Source organism: Gymnoscopelus microlampas (genome assembly GCF_963454915.1).
Source record: "Gymnoscopelus microlampas genome assembly, chromosome: 7".
Classification (NCBI taxonomy): domain Eukaryota; kingdom Metazoa; phylum Chordata; class Actinopteri; order Myctophiformes; family Myctophidae; genus Gymnoscopelus; species Gymnoscopelus microlampas.
In genome coordinates, this window is record NC_139944.1 from 1,632,567 (window position 1) to 1,655,843 (window position 23,277).

The 23,277-nt window shown below is 41.3% G+C and overlaps 1 protein-coding gene across 1 annotated transcript; it reads right to left on the reverse strand.

Annotated features, from left to right (window-relative positions):
• Positions 1-643: 643 nt before the first annotated feature.
• On the reverse strand, positions 644-21,830 carry pigu (phosphatidylinositol glycan anchor biosynthesis, class U). The gene is made up of 12 exons (XM_084062564.1): positions 21,695-21,830; positions 19,149-19,213; positions 18,448-18,507; positions 17,759-17,821; positions 16,337-16,446; positions 15,974-16,074; positions 13,700-13,797; positions 11,863-12,017; positions 8,042-8,185; positions 6,029-6,153; positions 4,956-5,098; positions 644-3,145 (listed from the first exon to the last, which is right to left on the reverse strand). Exons 1-12 carry the CDS (start codon positions 21,822-21,824, stop codon positions 3,032-3,034), a joined length of 1,308 nt encoding a protein of 435 aa, XP_083918690.1. The 5' UTR covers positions 21,825-21,830; the 3' UTR covers positions 644-3,031.
• Positions 21,831-23,277: the final 1,447 nt, after the last annotated feature.

Consider the following 23,277-nt stretch of genomic DNA (forward strand, 5'->3'; position numbering starts at 1 on the left):
TAGCTGGGGACCCCCTGGAACACTGTCCCAGACCCAAATTTTATTATTCAATGTTTTTTATGTGGTTGATATGACTTGTTTATGTTGCAGGACCACATTGGAAATTGTAAAGTAACTAAGTACATTTACTCAAGTGCTGTACTTAAGAACAATTTTTAGGTACTTTTTACTTTACTGGAGTATTTCCAATTGTCTATACTTTAACTTCTACTCCACTACATCTCAGAGGCAAATATTGTACTTTTAAATCCACTACAATTATTTGAAAACTTTAGTTACTTTGCAGATATAAATTATTACATTGGAAAACATACCGTTAACACTTTAGCCCTATTGTAATACCTGGGCTATTTGAAAATAGCCGATCTACAAGCTCACGACGCGTCGCATCGCGACGCGTTGTGAGCTTGTACATCTGCTATTTTCAAACCTTTTAGTACTTTCACTTTTGGTACTTTAAGTACATTTTGATACCAATACTTTTACATTTTGAATTCTGGACTTTTACTTGTAACAGAGTACTTCCACATTGCAGTATTGGTACTTTTACTTAAGTAAAACATTTGAGTATTTTTTCCACCACTGCTGAGCTCCTGTGTTGTTTTCTTTCTTTTTTGTTGTTGTTGAAATGAAACGAAAGCAACAGATTCCAACATGTTTAATTAAATGTTAAAGTACATGATTAATTAAACATGTTTCATGATTAAAAATCATTCCACATTATGTTCATTCACCAGATGTAACATTAACCCTTTCATAACAAACCCAGAATACAACTATTTGATCGTAATAAACCATCCAGTTAGAAAACAGCCCATAACAGTATATCATAATAATATAAACAATAATAATAATAGAAATAGAAATAATAACAACAAACATAACCCTGTTGATACACAGCGAATAACAGTGAGCAATAATACAAAAAAAAACTATAATATCAACATAATATACATACAGCAGTGGTTTTCAAAAGGACACCCAGATGTCCAAGATGTTTCAGTTTTGTTCCTTATGATCTGGAAGCTCACAACGTGTCGCATCACTATGCATTCTGAAGTTGTAGATCTGCTATTTTCAAATAGTCTATGTATATACTGTAGGGGTTATAGTGGTTGAACTGGTTTTAATGCGATAAGAACTAATTTTAGCTGGGGACCCCCTAAACCCCCCTCAAAGACCCCCCGGGCCCCACTTTGAGAATCACTGGCAAACAGTATCAAAATAACAGGGCAGATTCTCCATTTAAACAAGAAACCCCTCAGTGTTATTTTAAAGTAATGCTTAACTCAAAAATATATTTTTTGTCGCATTTGTCCCTGAGCCAATAATTCAATGTTTGATTAATTGAAGTTAATAGGAGACCAACCTTAACAAGAGAAAAAACATATTTAAAACATTCTTTTGGTCTATCAGCATCAGCAAATATTGGATTATTGGCTCAGGAATGCAACTAAAACAACAAATAATCTCCATGAATTCAAGTCTTCATGGAGTGAGCAATTGATAGGATTTCATTTTTTTGGTTGCATTATTCCTTTAACCCTAAAGATAGTTCCATCTGTACAGGCTTTGGGGGTTAAATGAATACTGAGGGTTTTACTGTGCAGCAGCATAAAAAAGCATTAAAATAACAAAACAGGACTGTGTGCTTCAGCCCGTGTTTACTTTGATGTCCAACTCTTCTTCTGTTATTATTAAACCAATCATGTGAATGTGAATTATTCCTTCAGTTTCCCTTTAGTAATTATTATTTCATCATTTTAATTTAAATAATATTTTAATGTAATATTTTCCATACAGACAAATGTCCTTTTCAAGTAGCTGATGTTGTTTGTATAGTAAATATACTTATACTTCATACTGGTAGATCAGCTTTTGTACAGCAGACTATGACTGAATAAGGCTTGAGGAGAAATAGATCTCCATGCCACATTCTGCCACCAGGTGTCGCCGTCTCCCAGTGTAGCGTTAACTTCAGTACCGTCTCCAATGTCAAACTAGACTGGCATAGACTACTACTCCACAACGTCTGAATGCTATACAGCAGTGCTTCTCAAACCTTTTCATGTCAAGGACCCCCCAAATTCATATGTATTTGGCCGTGCATCCCTTATCTGAAAATATTTTGTTCCAGGGGCCCCCAGAAGAGAAGATAAATTAAAAAAAGAAACGCAAAATCTTCCCCAAAAAAAAAACTCATTCAGTGCCTGACTTATTTCTGGCAGTTTGGCTCTGAGTGCCAGAGCCAAAATACATTGTAAAGAAAAAGTGCTTAGGAAGCGAGATACAGTCTTTTTCAGTAAGATGTTAAACAAGAAGTGAATGGAGCAGCAAATCTTCAAATCATGATATCTTGGGTTCTGGAAAACCCAAGATATTTTTTTTTCATGACGTCGGCGACGTCATTGGCACCCTGGGCTTATAAAAACGTGATGTCGGCGACGTCAATGGCACTGAATGAGTTAAAAATGTTCAAAAATAGCAGATGCACAAGCTCGCAGCGCGGCACAAAGTGATGCGCTGCGAGCTTGTACATCTGCTATTTTTGAATAGCCAACATGTAAATGGATAAAGTGGTTAGAATAACTGGTGTTACATTAACTACTCCCCACTTTGAGAACCAAACTTAAAGTTAGCTTAATGATGTTAATCATCTGGTGACCCCCTCAAAATCATTTGGGGACCACCTTGGGGGCCCGACCCACGGGTTGAGAACCACTGAACTGTATGACGGAAGCATGTGAACATTGAGGGAGGGAAACAGTCCGGCTCCAGAGATTAATGACACACTAACTCTGTCTGACTTCATCTACCAAAAGTAAAGCACAATGCAAACATAAAGAAAAGACGAAACAAAAACCTGAATAACAAAGAGGAGGGTTGAAGTTCTGGTGTGTGTGTGTGTGTGTGTGTGTGTGTGTGTGTGTGTGTGTGTGTGTGTGTGTGTGTGTGTGTGTGTGTGTGTGTATATATCCGGTCTTCGTCATCTTCATGCAGATAGCCGTGGTCTATGTCTACGTGCAGAGTGTTATTTTAGCACTAGCGTAGCTTCAGTTCCGTCCGGTCTCTTCAGGTACAGGCCATGGGTCAGGTGATGTTCCCTCCTCAGATACGCATAGAAGTAATCTGACACCAGCAGGATCTGAAAGACACGTCACAACATTTATTATATATTATTATTATCATTTTATCATTCAAACATCACAGTGTGGAAACAGATCACAACCTGTGAAACATTACATTCTGACCTTCTACACACAGTAAACTGCAGTGGTGGAAAAAGTACACACATTTTTTTTTACTTAAGTAAAAGTATCAGTAGAAGTCCTCCGTTAGGAGTAAAGTTCGGAATTCTAAATTTACTTGAGTTAAAGTACCAAAGTATTGACGTCAAAATGTACTTAAAGGTAAAGTAGAAAAAAAAGTAGAAAGTACTCATTATGCAGAATGTCCCATTTCAAAAGTTTTCAAATGTATAAAATGTATAAGAATCTTTAGAAAATAGCCGATCTACAAGCTCGATGCGACGCATTGTGAGCTTGTAGATCGTCTATTTTCAAATGGCCGAAATGGATATAGGGCTGAAGTGGTTAATGAATGTTTTGTGATAATAATCGAAATCTACAAAGTAACTAGTAAAGTTTTCAAATAATTGTAGTGGAGTAAAAGTACAATATTTTCCTCAGAGATGTAGTGGAGCAGAAGTAAAAGTATTGAAAATGGGAAATACTCCCCTAAGTAAAAATACCTAAAAAAATGTACTTAAGTACAGTACTTGAGTAAATGTACTTAGTTACTTTACACCACTGGTAAACTGGACCCAAGTTGGCTCTGTACTTGGACCGCTTTTTCCCTCTACACCAAATCACTTCAGCACAAACATGTGATCTAGGAGCCCACACCGCGTCGTGACCTTGTAGATCGGCTATTTTTGGCTGATGTTCCCACCCCACAGAATGTGGCTGTTTAAAGGTGAACAGCAAAGTGCTGATTCATCGGCCACATTCCAATATTAACTTCCACACTCGCCTCCTCCACTCGCTCCTTAGTCCTTCCTCCTCAGTGAGGAGGCGAGGATTAGATGCGATTCTGGAGAAATGGAGCAGGTTGGACTGATGGGACACATTCCAATACTTAAGATTACTACCTGCTCACCTCCAGCTGTCCTGCAGGTCATGTTGTATGTTAGACCAAGGGTTCCCAAACTTTTCAGGCCGTGACCCTCCAAAATAATCATATGTTAAGCACTGAAAAGCACTTGGAATTGTAGGAGTTGAAGCATTACATTTAGTCTGACTCGGTTCCACAGATAAACGCAGCGCGAGGCGTTGTGAGCTTGTAGATCGGCTATTTTCACAATGTTTGCCTCTTTCTTGCGTGATATTTCACCATTTGACAAATTTGGTATTAAAAAGGTCTTAAAAGACAGTAAATTGTAACTTTAGAAATGTGCAGACACCCTGTATACACTTGTTGGTTTGTTTACTGTTGAATCTTCTGGGGACCCCCCCCCTAAATAATTTGGGGCCGAGCCCCCAGTTTGAGAACCACCACTGTGTTCTGATGGACACATCCCAATACTCACATTTCTACCTTCTCATCTCCTCTGCATGTCATGTTGTATGTACGCTGTATTTCTCCACAGCTAGAACTGCACACCCCCCCTGTCTCACCGGTCACTGTTCTTATTACTGTTCTTCAGACATGCAAAAGTGTCACTTTTCAGCTACAGTCACCTTTTTGAACCCAAATAGGGCAATTGTGTGACACCTGACCCGAAAGAAAACAACATGTTGTCACCTTTTTCACCTCGGGGCTGTTTGCATGCCTGGTTCTTAGTCTTAGCCTTTTTAGTGTTTATTTCCCCCTAGTAAAGTGGTTTTCTGTTGTTTTTATTCGAGCAATTATTCGATTTGGAGATAAGAGGATATAAATGGCGCAGTGCCACCTACCTGTGCGACGTTGAACAGCAGGGTAATAGCGTAGTAGAAGTTGGAGTTGGCGCTGCCAGCGTAGATCCACAGGTGCCACAGAACAGGGAAGAGGGCGGAGCAAGCCAGCATCACACACGATACCAAGAAGATGTTCCTTAAAACTGAACAAACACGCGTATATTAATGAACAATGTTAATGCGCATATTAATTGACCCATTAAGACCTGAGGCCGATTCTACAAATACCTTCTAAATCCTAACAGTTTTCTGAAAAACGTATGTTGCTATATCAGTGGTTCTCAAACTTTTTTTCATGTCAAGGACCCCCAAAATGATATTTGGTCACAGACCCCCATCTCAAAACATTTAGATCCAGGGACCCCCAGAAGCAGAGATTTCAGTTGCTTTATTATTGCTTCAATAATATAGATATATTCAAAGATTTGCTACACATTTTCAATATTTTTCAAAAATAGCAGATCTACAAGCTCATAGTGCGGCACGAAGTGTCACCAAAGTATAAAATAATGGTTAAAGTGTTTACACAGATTTCTTTCCTGGGTTTAATGGGTTAATTAACAATGTTAATTGTTAATTAACAATGTTAACTATCCCAGTGCCAAAGAAAAAAAAAAAAAAATCATACTGTGCCAGCAAGTTAAAAAAAAGTGCTCAGGAGCCGAGATACAGCCTTTTTCAGTAATAAGTTAAACAAGAAGTGAATGGAGCACCACATCTTCATATGATGATATCTTGGGTCCTGAATTTAAAAAATAATAATAATAATAAATTATTATTTAAAAAAAAACTTGTGATAACTCGTTCTTGGCACTCAGGGCATTCAGAAAAATACTCGTGATAACTTGTTTTTGGCACTCAGAGAGTTAACTCTTTGCCTGCCACCAACGAGATTTCTGCCACGGATACATTTTTTTTCCCGAGGCTCCCGAGACCCCCGTGCGTTTAATGAGGTGTGCGTTTAATGAGGCTTGTAGATCTGCTACTTTTTAATTTGAATCCTGAAAAGAACAGTTTTGTACATGATAAGGTTTCCACACGACGGAGACAATGTATAGTATATATATATTTACATCTGTACAGATGGTTCCACAGTGGTAGGAAGGACAGGTAGAGAGAGATGTCTCCTACGGTGGGATACGACTTGAAGATGGACACCACGGCTATCTGCATGAAGATGAGGAAGACCGGATGATCCCTGAAACACACACACACACACACACACACACACACACACACACACACACACACACACACACACACACACACACACACACACACACAAGTAATCAAACATTTTGAGATGACATTTTAAAGATTGTTAGACTGTTAGACCATACATGGGCAACTGGCGGCCCCCACCTTCACTTAATGCGGCCCGCAGGTTAATACGGAATACTGATATATTATTTATTTCAGCTGTTACAATTCCAAAAATGCAAACATGACCCGCTTTAATTAAATGGTAAAATAAATGGTAAATGGTGCATTTATATAGCGCTTCTATCCGAAGCGCTTTACATTGATTGTGCCATTAACCCATTCACACACACATTCATACACCGATGGCAGAGGAAACCATGCAAGGCACCAACCTGCCCATCGGGAGCAATTAGGGGTTCAGCGTCTTGCTCAAGGACACTTCGACACTAACCCTGGGGGAGCGCCCCAGCCTGGGATCGAACTGGGAACCTTGCGATTTCCCAGTTCACTCTACCCAGCCTCTCAACCCCTGAGCCACTGCCGCCCCAATTACTTCAGTCTATAGTAGCTTAATGACTAGTATTACATTTCTATTGTCTTTTTTATGTCCAATGTATTTGTATTGAAGTTCATAAAGTTAACATACGTATAACTAAATGCATTTGAAATTAAATAAAAATGTTACTTTTCAGGATTCGAATTCAAAAACAGCACACAAAATATCTGGATTCCAATTAAAAAATATCAGATCGACAAGCTCAAAACGCGTCGCGGTAGATCTGATATTTTTGCTACTTTTGTGTGACATAGAATGGCGAAAAAAGTTACAATTCGGAGAGATAGTATATGCAATGTGGCCCTCTGGAGTGAGTGTTGAAATATAGTGGCCCTCCCCATCATCAAAGTTGCCCGCCCCTGAGTTAGACTATAGCAGGTTTATACAGTAGATAGATCTATAGATCTAGATAGAGAAGTATAGTCAGGGGTGTGCTGTGGATTTATTTTACTAATGGAGCGCTACGTCCCGCGCGCACTTTTGGTACTTTAAGTACATTTGTATACCAATACTTTTGTACTTTTACTTAAGAAAGCCCTTATGTAAGAGAGCACTTCTACATTGCAGTATTGATACTTTTACTTAAGTAAAACATTTGAGTACTTTTTCCACCACAGTCTGACAGTACTGTATGCCTACATCTACAATACTTAGCAAGTCAAACAATGGACCATACAAATGCATCCAGCCAGGATCATCCCTATGTTAATTCGCACTGTTGACACTCGGCAACTTTTGTAAGCGTTGGTAAGAGGTGAGAATGGTTGTTTTTGATCGATACGCGAGGTAGACGCACTCTCACGGGCGCGCGTGCAGCTCAAACAAATAGGCTCTATGCATAGCAGCCATATTGGAAAGAAATTGGGCCTCTTCTTACTTCCTTCACAGGTGTTACCAATGATACTAATGAAGGCTCTGTTGCATTCTGGTCAGGGTGCTGATATCGTGCATGTTGGCTCACTAGAAACACTCCATTTTGGTTCCCAAATGGCCCCTTATGGTGGGTGTGTAACTCTGAGAGTGTACAAATGGAACCAAATTTGGTCCCATTTGTACACTCTCAGAGTTATGGGGGTCCTTGAAAATAAGACAACCACTATGCCACACTAAATGGAACAGAGCCTTAATTAGTATCACTGGTGACACCTGTGAAGGAAGTAAGGAAGGGGCCCAATTCATTCCCAATATGGCTGCTGTGTATAGAGCCTATTATTATTATTATTAGTCAAACGCTCTGAACTAGTGGAGTGGCACGCCACCGCGCCCCACCTGCAGTTCACCCCTGAATATAGTAATAAAACTCTGGGAGTGCGTGTGCATGTCTTACTGCAGTTTGATGGACAGGGGGATTGTGTAGAAGAATATGTTGATCTGGAACACACAGAGGAAGAACAAACGGAAATGTTGGAACATCTCAGCGAAGAAATACCAGAAGAGTCCGATGTTAGGAGTTAGGTCTGGAACCGAGAGACTGGGAGAGAGACATAGACAACACAGAGAGAGAGGGAGAGAGTTAGATCTGGAACTGACAATCTGAGAGAGGGACAGAGAGAGAGAGAGAGAATTGGAACTGAGACGCTGGGAGAGAGACATAGACACCACACACAGAGTGAGAGACTCGAGACCCAACTTAAATTACATCAGGGAATTCTCGTTCCCCCAAAATGTGTCTGAAACATGGGTAAAAATGCATTCTACTATGCTGCCACCAAAATGTGGAATGACCAAAAGAAATAAAGATTCTCGACTCCCTACCCAAACTCAAAACTAACCTAAAATAATTCCTGTCCTCAAAATACAAGTGAGCATAGTTTAACTCCTTTGAACACCTTGATAGTAGAATCCTCTGTGCCCCGCCCCCTCCCCTCCTTTCTCTGTAAATATACCTTATGATTCTACTGAGCTTTATTCCAATTTTTATTGCATTGTATTGTATTGTATTGTATTATATTGTATTTGTATTACATGTATTACTGATGAATTGAGTACAACCGACCACAATGGAAGCAAGCCCCCTGGGGGTTATCCTTTTAGCATAACCTTTGACTCTACTAGCTGTAACGTTAATAATATTGTTAATATAGAATTCAATCAATCAATCATGACGGAGCAGATATTCTGCCTGACTCAGCAGAAACGGTGGGGCTCAGAATCAGGCTCAGTGGCTCACATTGAACAGTGTTTGTCCCGCATAAGAACAAACACACACACTTTACCACACACACACACACACACACAGGCCCTCATTTATCAACGCAGCGTATAAACCGGCGTATATTTTTCCATATATTCGGCCGTACACCAACATTGAAGTCACATTTATCAACGCATCCTACACAGCTGATCCGAGCGTACACTTGGTCCCAGCGTTGATAAATGTCACATTACATTACATTACATTACATTACGGTCATTTAGCAGACGCTTTTATCCAAAGCGACTTACAATAAGTGTATTCAACATAGGTAGGGAACGAAAACTACTAATCACCAGAAGTTTTAAGTACATTTCCTGCAAAAACAAGCAACCAAGAGTATACCTAGCACTAAGGTAAAAGTGCAATATATCAGCTACCTACTTTCTTAAACAGATGAGACAAAAAATGGCAAAATCAAATGAGCACGAGCTAAAACAAATAAGTGTATCGACTAAACAAGATCCAATAAAACAATACAAAAATAAAACAAGAGTTCGTACAACTAGTTAACAACAAGTAGGCCAGGCAAAGAGGAAGGATAGTGTTTCCTGAAGAGGTGGGTTTTCAGCCTGCGGCGAAAGATGGGCAGTGACTCTGCTGTCCTGACATCAGTGGGAAGTTCATTCCACCACTGTGGGGCCAGAACAGAAAAAAGTCGTGACCGTGTCGATCGACCAGAAGGACCGTTGAGTGGCGAGGGAGTCAGTCGCCCCGAGGTGGCAGACCGGAGTGGTCGGGCAGGGGTGTGGGCATTGACCAAAACCCGGAGGTAAGAAGGAGCTGTTCCTTTCACTGCTCTATAGGCTAGCACCAGGGTTTTAAACTGAATGCGAGCTGCTACGGGGAGCCAGTGCAGAGAACGGAGAAGGATAGTTGTGTGGGAGAACTTGGGGCGGTTGAACACCAGACGAGCCGCAGCTTTCTGAACAAGCTCCAGAGGTCTGATGGCTGATGCCGGAGCACCAGCAAGGAGGGAGTTGCAGTAGTCCAGGCGGGAGATGACAAGAGCCTGGATGAGCACCTGGGCTGTTTTCTCCGTGAGGAAGGGGCGAATCCTCCTGATGTTGTCACGGCTGAAACCGAGCGTCATTTAAATAACACGCCCTTAAATATTCTCAAAACGCCCCGATTTTACGACATGAAGACGAACCAGAATACGACCAAAGACATGAAAAGCCAATAAGAAATAGTTTCCCCCGATCGCTTCGCCTCGCCGCACAGCACACGCCACTCACTCACACACTCACACACTCACACACACACACACACAGTACCGGTACAATCTAATTGTCAGGCTTGTAGCCTACATGAATGACATATTATGATACCAATTACATCGCCATGAATGGAATACGTTTGTATATTTATTTACCCCATACCGAGCAGTGCGCGTTCAAGTTACACTAAAGCAGTCATGTAGTAGGCTATATTCCCCATGAGACTCGGGCGGTCTGCAGACTGCAGTGATCCCGTGCCGCCCACGTTATAAGAGATTGGAGCGTCAGGTTTATATCCTTAACCCAGCCAGGTTGTAGCCTATATAACTCTCTATGACATAACTCCATACCATAGGACAAGCTACTGTAAGTTTGTAGACCTCACTTTCCATGAAAAGATGGTCGGGAGTCCCGACCGCGGGACTCCTGACGCAAAAGCGCTCGTATATTTTGAAAATAGCAGATCTACAAGCTCACAACGCGTCGTGATGCGACGCTGGCTTGTGAGCTTGTAGATTTGCTATTTTCAATGCAGCCAGATCTACAATCTTATCTGAATGACTGTTAAAGCAGTTTGTTTAAATTACTTTATAAAATGTTATATTTTTACAGGGATGACGGGAATGACGTCACATTCGTCTATTGCTTCTCTGACTCTGAGTGACGAGGATCATTCCTAAGCTGTGTTAGAGCGCCCTCTTGTGGAATCTTCAAAAAGATAGAATGAAAATAGAACACTTATCTGCCTTCTTGGCAAGCAAGTCATCACTTTCCTTAACCCATTGAGACCTGAAGCCGATTCTACATGTCTCCTAAATCCCAACAGTTTTCTGAAAAACGTATGTTTCTATATCAGTGGTGCTCAATCTTTTTCATGTCAAGGACCCCCAAAATGATATGTATTTGGCCACAGACCCCCATCTCAAAATATGTTGTTCCAGGGACCCCCAGAAGCAAAGATTTGAGTTAAAAACGGTTCGCTTTAAAAATATATATATTCAAAGATTTGCACACATTTTCACGATTTTTCAAAAATAGCATATCTACAAGCTCGTAGCGCGGCACTCGGTGCCGCGCTATGAGCTTGTAGATCTGCTATTTTTGAATAGCCCAAAGTGTAAAATAATGCTTTTTAGTTCAAATCTAAAAATGACAGTTCCAGGTCTTAACACATTGACTGCCATCGGCTAATCTCAGAACGTCCATCGTAGTGCCACGCTATTTCTTACCTTTTTTGTTTTTTTGATTCCGTCATAGGCCCCGCTAAATCCGTTTAAAATCCGCGTTCATTTGGTTCGACACAAACACGGGACCCGACCGAACAAAACGCTGAAAACCGTGCGGCGATCCGACACTGCATTCTGGAGAACGAGAGGAAAACGCTAAAATGGTGGATGTGGTGAGAAAAACAACAAGCCAGAGATAATGGCGTCCAAAGTTGACCGCTAGACAGGAAACGGAGGCGGGAGAAAAACCGGAAACAGTATTATTTCGTTTCCGGTCCGCCCCCTGGCGGACCGGAAGTGCAAAAAAAATCCGGAATCTGCACCTGCACGATTTAACATGGGAAAACACCCGCCCCGTAGGACTACGGGAACGGCAGTTAACGGTTGGATTTAACGGCCCGTAGGACTACGGGCCTGGCAGTGGATGTGTTAATGGGTTAATAGAACTTATATCTGCGTCCTTGCCGGGTAACAGGAGTACTTTTTCCACCACCGCCCCCCGACTTACATGAAGCCATATACAGACGGCAGGAAGTCCCAGGATCCCAGCAGGAAGAAGCTGAGGCCCACCAGAACCAACAGGCTGCCCAGGTACATGAATGCATACTGCAGGAGGAACACCCAGAAACTCCATCTGTACACGTTCACTGGAATATACTGACGCTGTGAGAGAGACAGGGACATAGAGACAGACATGTTCACTGGTATATACTGACGCTGTGAGAGAGAGACAGGGACATATAGACAGACATGTTCACTGGTATACACTGACGCTGTGAGAGAGAGACAGGGACATAAAGAGACAGACATGTTCACTGGAATATACTGACGCTGTGAGAGAGAGACAGGGACATAAAGAGACAGACATGTTCACTGGTATATACTGACGCTGTGAGAGAGAGACAGGGACATAAAGAGACAGACATGTTCACTGGTATATACTGACGCTGTGAGAGAGAGACAGGGACATAAAGAGACAGACATGTTCACTGGAATATACTGACGCTGTGAGAGAGAGACAGGGACATAAAGAGACAGACATGTTCACTGGAATATACTGACGCTGTGAGAGAGAGACAGGGACATAAAGAGACAGACATGTTCACTGGAATATACTGACGCTGTGAGAGAGAGACAGGGACATAAAGAGACAGACATGTTCACTGGAATATACTGACGCTGTGAGAGAGAGACAGGGACATAAAGAGACAGACATGTTCACTGGTATATACTGACGCTGTGAGAGAGACAGGGACATAAAGAGACAGACATGTTCACTGGTATATACTGACGCTGTGAGAGAGACAGGGACATAAAGAGACAGACAGGTTCACTGGTATATACTGACGCTGTGAGAGAGAGACAGGGACATAAAGAGACAGACAGGTTCACTGGTATATACTGACGCTGTGAGAGAGAGACAGGGACATAAAGAGACAGACATGTTCACTGGTATATACTGACGCTGTGAGAGAGAGACAGGGACATAAAGAGACAGACATGTTCACTGGAATATACTGACGCTGTGAGAGAGAGACAGGGACATAAAGAGACAGACATGTTCACTGGAATATACTGACGCTGTGAGAGAGACAGGGACAGAGAGAGACAGACATGTTCACTGGTATATGCTGACGCTGTGAGAGAGAGACAGGGACATAAAGAGACAGACATGTTCACTGGAATATACTGACGCTGTGAGAGAGAGACAGGGACATAGAGAGACAGACAGGTTCACTGGAATGTACTGATGCTGTGAGAGAGAGACAGGGACATAAAGAGACAGACATGTTCACTGGACTATACTGACGCTGTGAGAGAGAGAGACGGGACACAGAGAGACAGACAGGCACATGTTTACTGTGCCTGTCGCTCTGACGCTGTGTGAGAGAGAGACAGGGACACGGAGAGACAGGAATTCAAAATGTGTAGATCTGCTATTTTCAAAAAGCCTAGGTATAAAATAGGGCTGAAGTGGTTAATGTATGTTTTATAATGTAATCATTTATATCTGCAAAAGTAACATGAGTTTTCAATTTCAAATAATTGTAGTGGAGTAAAAGTACAATATTTGCCTCTGGAATGTTGTGGAGTAGAACTAAAAGTATTTAAAATTGGAAATACTCCACTAAAGTAAAAAAGACCTCAAAATTGTACTTGAGTCAAGTACAGTAATTGAGTAAATGTACTTAGTTACTTTCCACCACTGGTGACTGCATTGGCTCTGTTTATATCCTTTGTACAAGGCATTCTTGTTCTTCCGTTTATGTGGACAAAAATACATATTTCCAGTGTGTGTGTGTGTGTGTGTGTGTGTGTGTGTGTGTGTGTGTGTGTGTGTGTACCTGAAGCAGGTACAACAGTGCGGGAGCGAACAGCGTTAGTGGATAGATGGACTGATACGTCGCCAGAGCCAGAAATATGGCACTCAACAAGGCACTTCCTGTCAACACAACACACACACAAACAGGAAATAAGGTCATCACACGCTTTGATATAAATGTGTTTTGTTCTATTTCTGCATATTTCACATCATAACACATTCCTACGATAATCAGTCAACGAAGATTAAAAAAAAACAAAGATTTATTTAGTAGTAACCAGATTATAGATAAATAGATATGGTTATAGTTATAGAGCTATAACAGCGTTGTTCAGGGTTAGGGTACATATTATAAGGCATTGGTTCTCAAAGTGGGGTCCGAGGACCCCCAGGGGTACTTGAGGGGGTTCCAGGCTAAATGATGGTCCCCAGCTAAATGATGGACAGGGACCAAATGGACCCTTATGGGTCTGTAACTCTGAGAGTACAGAGTTAAATTAACATTGATTTTACAATATGAATTGGGGTCCCAGAGACATACATGCTATTAAATGGGGGTCCGTAGCCTAATGCATGTCAAACTGTTGGTCCTTGAAATTAAAAAGGTTGAAATCACTGCTAGAGAGCCGTAAAAATCTTCTATTATGGGGGTCCCTGGCTTATCTTTTCAAATGGGGGTCCGCGGTCTAATAAGTGTCTATTTGGGGGTCCTTGACATGAAAAAGTTTGAGAACCACTGTTATAAGGTGTGTATATATATATATATATATATATATATATATATATATATATATATATATATATATATATATATATATATATATACAGGGGTGCACATAACTGGTGCGCAGGTGCGCATGCGCACCCAAAATAAAAAATGCGCACCACATCAGGCGACGCGAGGCACTTTTGCGCACCAACAGCTGGGACAGGAATTTCCAAGCTTTTATTTTTTAGCAAAACTAAAAAATAAAAGCCTGGAGATCGAGGCTAGGAATTTCCTTCCTGAAGCCACACTCACACAATCACTCTAAAGCACCCGTCGGCCCCATGTACAGCCATTAGGCACAGGGGTAGAGATATGACTCGCATCGCCTCGCATTGCCTCGCTGCATGCACGCAGCCAGCAGCGGCTGTTATGGCACTCGTCACCGATGATGAACGCACCGTAATGGTGCAAAATATGCCGTGAACGTCCCAATCTGGCGGATAAAATCAGCGCAGCAGCACAGGGCACCAACCTTGGGGGCTTTATCTAACAGCGTGAGAAAAAAAAACGGCGAAAATCGGCGGAATTTAGAAGCAGGGCGTCCTTTTTTTCTCGCCCCCCCCCCGTTGACAAAACTGTCCGGTGGGCACCGTGCTGAACCCCCCCCCCCGTTGACAAAACGGGACGGGCGCCATGCGCACCAAGTCACATGTCCAGCTGCTCTTCTGCGTACCAGACCTAAAAAGTTATGTGCACCCCTGTATATATATATATATATATATAGGGTTAATATGAATCAATTGCATGTCCCACTATGTACCACCACCAGGGGGCAGTTCGCCATAAAATATAAAGGTGTTGCGCTGTGGAATGCCCATTACATCTAGTGGCAACCACATCCTCCCTACCGGCCTACAAAAGAAGCCTGATACGTAAATGGAATACCTAGATGATAGGCACCCATAATATTGTCACGTATGGACTTTCTAAATCTCTTATCTTTATTATTTTCACATGGCTAGATAGTAGTAGAAAAATTGTGAAAATGTGTGCAAATCTTTGAATATATATATTTTTTTTTTAAGCGAACATTTTTAACTCAAATCTTTGCTTCTGGGGGGTTCCTGGAACAAAATATTTTGATGGGGGTCCGCGGCCAAATACATATCATTTTGGGGGTCCTTGACAAAAAGATTGAGCACCACTGATATAGAAACATATGTTTTTCAGAAAACTGTTTGAGATTTAGGAGACATGTAGAATCGGCTTCAGGTCTCAATGGGTTAATAGTAGCCAGTATATACAGAGCTATAACAGTGTTGTTCAGGGTTAGGGTACATATTATAAGGTATATATATAGCGTTAGTAGGGTTCATATTGTACCTTTAATAGTAGCCAGTATATACAGAGCTATAACAGTGTTGTTCAGGGTTAGGGTACATATTATAAGGTATATATATAGGGTTAGTAGGGTTCATATTGTACCTTTAATAGTAGCCAGTATATACAGAGCTATAACAGTGTTGTTCAGGGTTAGGGTACATATTATAAGGTATATATATAGGGTTAGTAGGGTTCATATTGTACCTTTAATAGTAGCCAGTATATACAGAGCTATAACGGTGTTGTTCAGGCCACAGGTGGACTTGGCTACACAGGACAGGATGGTGAACGGGTTCAAGAGGTAACTGAAAACAACACAGAAAACCTGGTTAATGTATACAACATACGCCACCTGTCAGGGCTTCTGATTAGCTCCAGACAGTACTTACAACATGGCTACAGAAGGCTTCAGAAGTATAATATTACAGAACATATTATGAGCTCCAGGCAGTTCATCGTATGAGCTCCAGACAGTACTTACAACATAGCTACTTTCAGAGGTATACTATTAGAGAACATCTTATGAGCTCCAGGCAATTCCTCGTATGAGCTCCAGACAGTACTTACAACATGGCTACTTTCAGAGGTATGTAGTGCATCTGTCCAGGGCTTCTGATGAGCTCCAGGCAGTCTAAGGCGTAGCGCTCGGCCTCCAGGGCATATTTCTGCTTTCTGAACTGAAACACAGCAAATCACACATCAGATGAACGACAATAGGCTCTATTCACAGCAGCCATATTATGAAGACATTCACAGGTGTTACCAATGATACTAATGAAGGCTCTGTTCCATTCTGGTCAAACAGAGTCAGGGTGTTGATATTGTGCATGTTGGCTCACTGGAAACACTCTGTCACACCAGTTGGTCTACAGTTGGGGTCCAGGGACCCTCATGGGCTTCCAAATGGCCCCTTACAGGTGTGTAACTCTGAGAGTGTACAAATGTACAAATTTGTACACTCTCAGATTTATGGGGGTCGTAGAAACCACTGTGCTACACTAAATGGAACAGAGCCTTCATTAGTATCATTGGTAACACCTGTTAAGGAAGTGATAATATGGCTGCTGTGCATAGAGCCTATTTATCACATGATGATATTTCCTATGGAACCACATCCTTTTGATTCCATTTGTACACTCTCAGAGTTATGGGGGTCCCTGAAATGAAAAGGTTTGAGAACCACTGATCTAGGAATAAATACGAAAGTGTACAAATGGAACCAAATGGACCCTTATGGGTCCATTTGGTTCCATTTGTACACTCTTAGAGTTACAGACTTGTAGGGGTCCATTTAGAAGAACACAGCATGCATTCTAGGACAAACCAGCAAATAGTCCTTCACTTCGTCTCTATTTGATCTACAAGATCTGTAGACCTGTAGATCTGCTATTTTCAAAAGATTTGTATACATTTTATACATTTGAAAACGTGTGAAATGGGACATTCTGCATAATGAGTACTTTGTACTTTTGGTACTTTAAGTACATTTTGATACCAATACTTTTGTACTTTTATTCAGGTACATTTTGAATTCCGGACTTTTACTTGTAACAGAGTATTTCTACAGTGCAGTATTGATACTTTTACTTAAGTAAAAAATGTGAGTACTTTTTCCACCACTGTTTTAAACAGGCGGTACGCAGGACCGTCGAGTGACTTAGAGCGAGTGATTCCAAACTCAAACCCATAGAAGAAATGGAGACTGCACATGAGTTTATTGACAGAGAGTTTGATCGTAACATGACAACGGTGGGTTTTTATGAAACAAAGACTTGACAGAGACAAAGAGGAGGACCCAAGCTGTGTGTACAGGTGCAATATTGATGAGTTGATGGTCGTTTAATACAATCAGATATAATAGGACTTTTCTGTTTCATGAGTGAACTGTCAATGGAGGGTGTTGCAGCCTACATGCAGATAGCATTTATAGCTTCTAGGTCAGTGGTTCTCAAAGTGGGGTACAGAGCACAATTCGTAAGGGTTACTCACTACTTGTTTGTTGTAGTCCTTTGCTGCCATGTACAGAGCCACTGCAGTGACAACATCAGCCAACTGAGAGAGAGAGACACACACAGACAGAGGTCATACAGCTGGTGGAGTTTAGATCAGCTCAGCCCAAGGATCAACTCACACATGATCTTCATTCAGTCAACACATGTGAAACACAAGCCAATTGGTCAGACACCTTCATTTCAACTACATTTCCCATCTTCCCCTCTTAGGTAGCAGGGTTGTAGCCAAGACGGAAATAGACAAGACATGCCATCTCCTAAAAAGTCTTTTTAGGAGACGGGAAGCAGGTTGGAGTCTATTAATTCCAATGGAAGAATGAATGTGAACACAGCTTCTGAACCATTCTTTAGCTCCATGGTCACTGAACTAAATATTAGACCCGATCGTCACAAAGACACACAATATTCACACCATTTTGAAACTAAAATGGCTTTTTTTTAGAGACACCTCAGGAGAAAATCTACTTTATTATCGACCTTTCTCTGTCCCAGCAACACCACTCTCGTGGGATCTAGCACCGGTAAACATAGGACGTTCGCGAGATTTTCCTTAAGACGCCGGCACCCACTTAGGATACCGGTTCTTGCACAAAGTGGTATAGGCTTTGGGATCACTTGTTGAAACCACAACATCATGACGATCACGATGACATCACCAGTACTCACCATGAAGGTGATCTCTGCATAGTCCACCACAAAGTGGAAGAAGTAGATGGTGAGAGGAGTCTGAAATGACATCACACAAAATGGCGGCAGTGAATGACACCTCATTTCAATAGGAATGTACATCTACCTCCCCTATCCTATAGTTTCAGATGTACATAATGTTATTTAGATTTAGCACGTTGTTTAGACAGATGCTAGGTACATGGTTTACCTGGTATCCTATAGTTTCAATGTACAGATTATTATTTTGATGGTATATTGTTTAGACTGATGCTATAGGTTCTTGGTTTACCTGTGATCCTAGTTTACTGAGACACTACACTGTCTCTCTGCATTATATGCATTCATAGCAATGCCATCACATGTTACTATTAATGACATCACATACATTATTACTGATTTATAAATCAGTAATAATTAAGTTATTTACACTGTCAAACAGTGTATGAGTTAACAAACTCTGTCACACACTCATAAACTGTCAAACAGTGTATGAGTGTATGCTAGGCCTACCTCATAGCATACAGTCAAACAGTGTATGCTATGAGGCCTACCTCATAGCATATGTCTCCAGAGTAGGGTGTGTGTGTGTGTGTGTGTGTGTGTGTGTGTGTGTGTGTGTGTGTGTGTGTGTGTGTGTGTGTGTGTGTGTGTGTGTGTGTGTGTGTGTGTGTGTGTGTGTGTGTGTGTGTGTTAGTTACCTCGTGGAACACATCTCCAGAGTAGGGTGAGATTCCCAGATCCAACAGAGCCAAACCCTCCACCACTGAAACACACATTGATGAACCTTTAAGTATCATCAATTAACTACTGAAACAACAAAATCACCACATGCATCAACATGAATTCACATTCATTAATTCATTTGGGCATAGATGTTGTTTAGATTCATAGATCTAGATTTCTCAGCGGGGCCCAAAATGACTGCTGGACTGAACATAATGAAAACCTCCTTTGGGGAGCACATACAGTATGTATGGGGCATACAATAGGCTCTATTCACAGCAGCCATATTATGAAGACATTCACAGGTGTTACCAATGATAATAATGAAGGCTCTGTTCCATTCTCATAACAGAGTCAGGGTGCTGATATTGTGCATGTTGGCTCACTGGAAACACCCTGTTACACCAGTGGGTCTACAGTTGGGGTCCAGGGACCCTCATAGGCTTCCAAATGGCCCCTTCCATTTGTACACTCACAGAGTTATGGGGGTCGTGGGAACCACTGTGCTACACTAAATAGAACAGAGCCTTCATTAGTATCATTAGTAACACCTGTGAAGGAAGTGATAATATGGCTGCTGTGCATAGAGCCTATCGACAGGTGCGTTGTGCGAGGTAATTATATCGCAGCGGTCATTTCGGGGCCCCGTCGCGGGCGGATAATCTTGAAGCTCTTGGGAAAGTGGAGATATTTGACTAAACACACATTACATTACATTACAGTCATTTAGCAGACGCTTTTATCCAAAGCGACTTACAATAAGAGCATTCAACATAGGTAGGGAACAAAACTACTAATCACCAGAAGTCTTAAGTGCATTTCCTGCTAAAACAAACAACCAAGTGCCTAGTGCTAAGGTAAAAGTGCTATATATCAACTACCTACTTTCTTAAACAGATGAGACAAATTTGCAAAATCAAATGAGCACGAGCGAATACAAAAAGTGTATCGACTAAACAAGATCCAATAAAACAGTACAACAATAAAACAAGAGTTCGTACAACTAGTTAACAACAAGTAAGCCAGACAAACACACGTTTTCTGTCAGAACTTTCAAATGGATATGAAACTAGAGGACATTATCTGACTCCAAGTGGCAGCAATTCATTATTGGGTGAGTACACACTGGTACACAACTTTAAATGCTGCCACGATGAGCCTGCTACCCGGACGGGCATGGGAGTAAATGGGGGCGAGCGTGTTTTGGGGCAAGCCTTCGGGTTACCATCTATGGCTGTGTATCTGGATTGGAATGGCAACAGGATAGGTGGGCACTAGGGACATCTGGGCACCTCAACGTAAAATTGTCTATTTTGTCCAAAATGTTAAAAAATAAAATATTTGAAAAATAGTCTTAAGTAAAGTAAAGTAAAGTATACATACAAGAACATGCTTGAACATTTGGCAATTGATGTCTAATATTTCTACAATCAGGGACGGAGATGTGGCTTGATGGTGGCTGGCGGGGGTCGGCCCGAAACGTAAGGTGGGGGGTTCAGAGTGTTCCCACTTAGGCTTTCACGTAGGCTTTCAACTCCATAAAACCAGAAGGAAAACATTTTTTTGGTTACTCCACAGTGCCTTCTACAGATCTGGTCAATGGAATTTTCCTATTGACCAGATTCTTCCTTCCGGTGAAATATTTACTTTTCTGGCCAAAAAGTGTATTTTAGAGTGTTCCCACTAAGTAGAGTTGGCTTTCAACTCCATAAAACCATCTTTGTTTTGGTGAGAAGCAAAAGTGTATTTTGAATTTTTACTACAGATGAGAGGCTGCCCTCGGTGCGAGGGGAAAGAATCGAATGTACCAGGAGAACTCCTTCTAACGCTATGGACCAGAGCTAGGTTAAGGTTAGGTTATTTAATTCTTATTTTTGCCTGATTTATTATCAAAACATTAATTATTTTAACATTTATTTTTATTATTCTAAATGACTTGGGGGGGGTCCAATTTGAAGCTGGGGGGGGGCAAAATCCCCCCGTCATCTCCGTGCCTGTCTACAATTACTACAAGACCTGTACAATGTACAATGACTGGATGTACAGTGTACATCCAGTCATTGTGAGGCATACACAAGAAGTTGAAGGATAAAATGAAGTGTGATAATGATGTACCGTGCATGTTCACATCATGTACACTTTTGAACATTTTTCAAATATTTTATTTTTCAACATGGACAAAATAGCCAATTTTACATTGAGGTGCCCAGATGTCCCTAGTGCCCACCTATCCTGTATCCTCTGGAATACATGAAATGTATGTAGTACCACATTCATTCTAGGGCAACAAGTACAACTGTACATACTTTACCCACTAGTTTCTTAAATTGTTTTATTATGCTTTTGACACTTGCTTTGGTAATGTAAACGTATCATTTCTGAATTGAACTGTTTAGAGCAACAACACTGATTGAAATGAACAGAACAGAAGCCTGTGTGGTGCTGAACCAGGAAGAGAACCCTCATACCATCCAGTCTAGACATGCTAATGAGATGCTAATGAGCCAGACAGACCCCTTACCTCTCTTCCAGGCGCAGAGCGGTGAGACCACCTCCACCCGCTCCGCCACCAGAGCCTCCAGACCGGACCTGAACAGAACCGCTCTGATCGTCACCGCCACGATCACCAGCAGAGTCAGGGGAGCCGCCATGTTGGACTGGTAGTAGGAACACCGAGGCACGACGGGAAATGGAGTGTTTTTTCGGTAGCAAAATAGAACTACATCCTTACAGGAAGACACCGTGACAGAGAGGCATGATGGGAAATGAAGTGCTTTAGTAGCAAATATCTTTGGATATAATTACACGCACGCGCGCACGTACGCAGGCGCGCGCACACGCACGCAGGCACGCATGTACACCCACACACGCACGCACACACACGTGCGCGCACGCACACCACACACACACACACACACACACACACACACACACACACACACACACACACACACACACACACATATATATAGGTGCGTTCGAAAATACAGCACTGAGCGCACTGGCCAATATAAACTAATAGGCGAGTGTGCTCCGGTGCGTAATTTCCGAACGCACCATATCAAACCTCGGACCATTTAGAAAACGTTTCATTTTGTACGTGATGATCAAGTTAATAAGAAATCCAAAAGCGCCACCTTGTGAATCATTTGACAAACAGCAGCCATCCAACACAATGCTATGCCTCTGCTTTTCTTTCATATTGCTGTTTTTTCCCCCAAATGATGAATTATACAGGGCTTACGTGGTTAAGAACATGTCTGTCTGTCTGTCTGTCTGTCTGTCTGTCTGTGTGTGTGTGTGTGTGTGTGTGTGTGTGTGTGTGTGTGTGTGTGTGTGTGTGTGTGTGTGTGTGTGTGTGTGTGTGTGTGTGTGTGTGTGTGTGTGTGTGTGTGTGTGTGTGTATTATTCATTTTATCATATTTGATAAAATACAGACACTGAACAAACCATGGCATTTTGGTTCCAACATAATGGAAAATCACAATGGACATCTGTAATAACAACAATATGTAAAAGTAGCATTACACAGCACATCTGTGAATAATAATAATAATAATAATAATAATAATAATAATATGTAAAAGTAGCATTACACAACACATCTGTAAATAATAATAATAAGGGTAATAATAATAATAATAATAATAATAATAATAATAATAATAATAATAATAATAAGAGGTAAAAGTAGCATTACACAACACATCTGTAAATAATAATAATAATAATAATAATAATAATAATATGTAAAAGTAGCATATAACACATCTGTACACTGCATAGATCTACTGTTCCTACATAAATTGTTGTATACACAACACATCTGTCCACATATGATCCATTAATCCACTTGAATAACAGCCTAAAACTGTCAAACCATTTTTTACAACATTGTGTTGTCTAAGGATAAGGATAATTCCTTTTAACAGGTCGTTCATGAAAGTCCTTGCGGTCTTGTTTCCAATGAGAACCTGTGAGCAATTAGGGGTTAAGAGTCTTGCTCAGGGACAAATTTCATTTCATCGACACATATGCTGACCTGGCCTGGAATCGAACCTGGGGCAACCAGGGCCTCTGGCTCCCTAGGCGGGCTCACTAACC

Excerpts from the sequence above, each read along its gene's own strand:
- pigu (XM_084062564.1), bottom strand. The coding sequence starts at position 21,824 with ATGGCGGCTCCCCTGACTCTGCTGGTGATCGTGGCGGTGACGATCAGA. Across the intron at positions 18,508-19,148 it reads CTGGAGATGTGTTCCACGAG|ACTCCTCTCACCATCTACTT; the intron begins GTAACTAACACA and ends ATGTCATTTCAG. Across the intron at positions 3,146-4,955 it reads TGCTGTTCAACGTCGCACAG|ATCCTGCTGGTGTCAGATTA; the intron begins GTAGGTGGCACT and ends CGTGTCTTTCAG.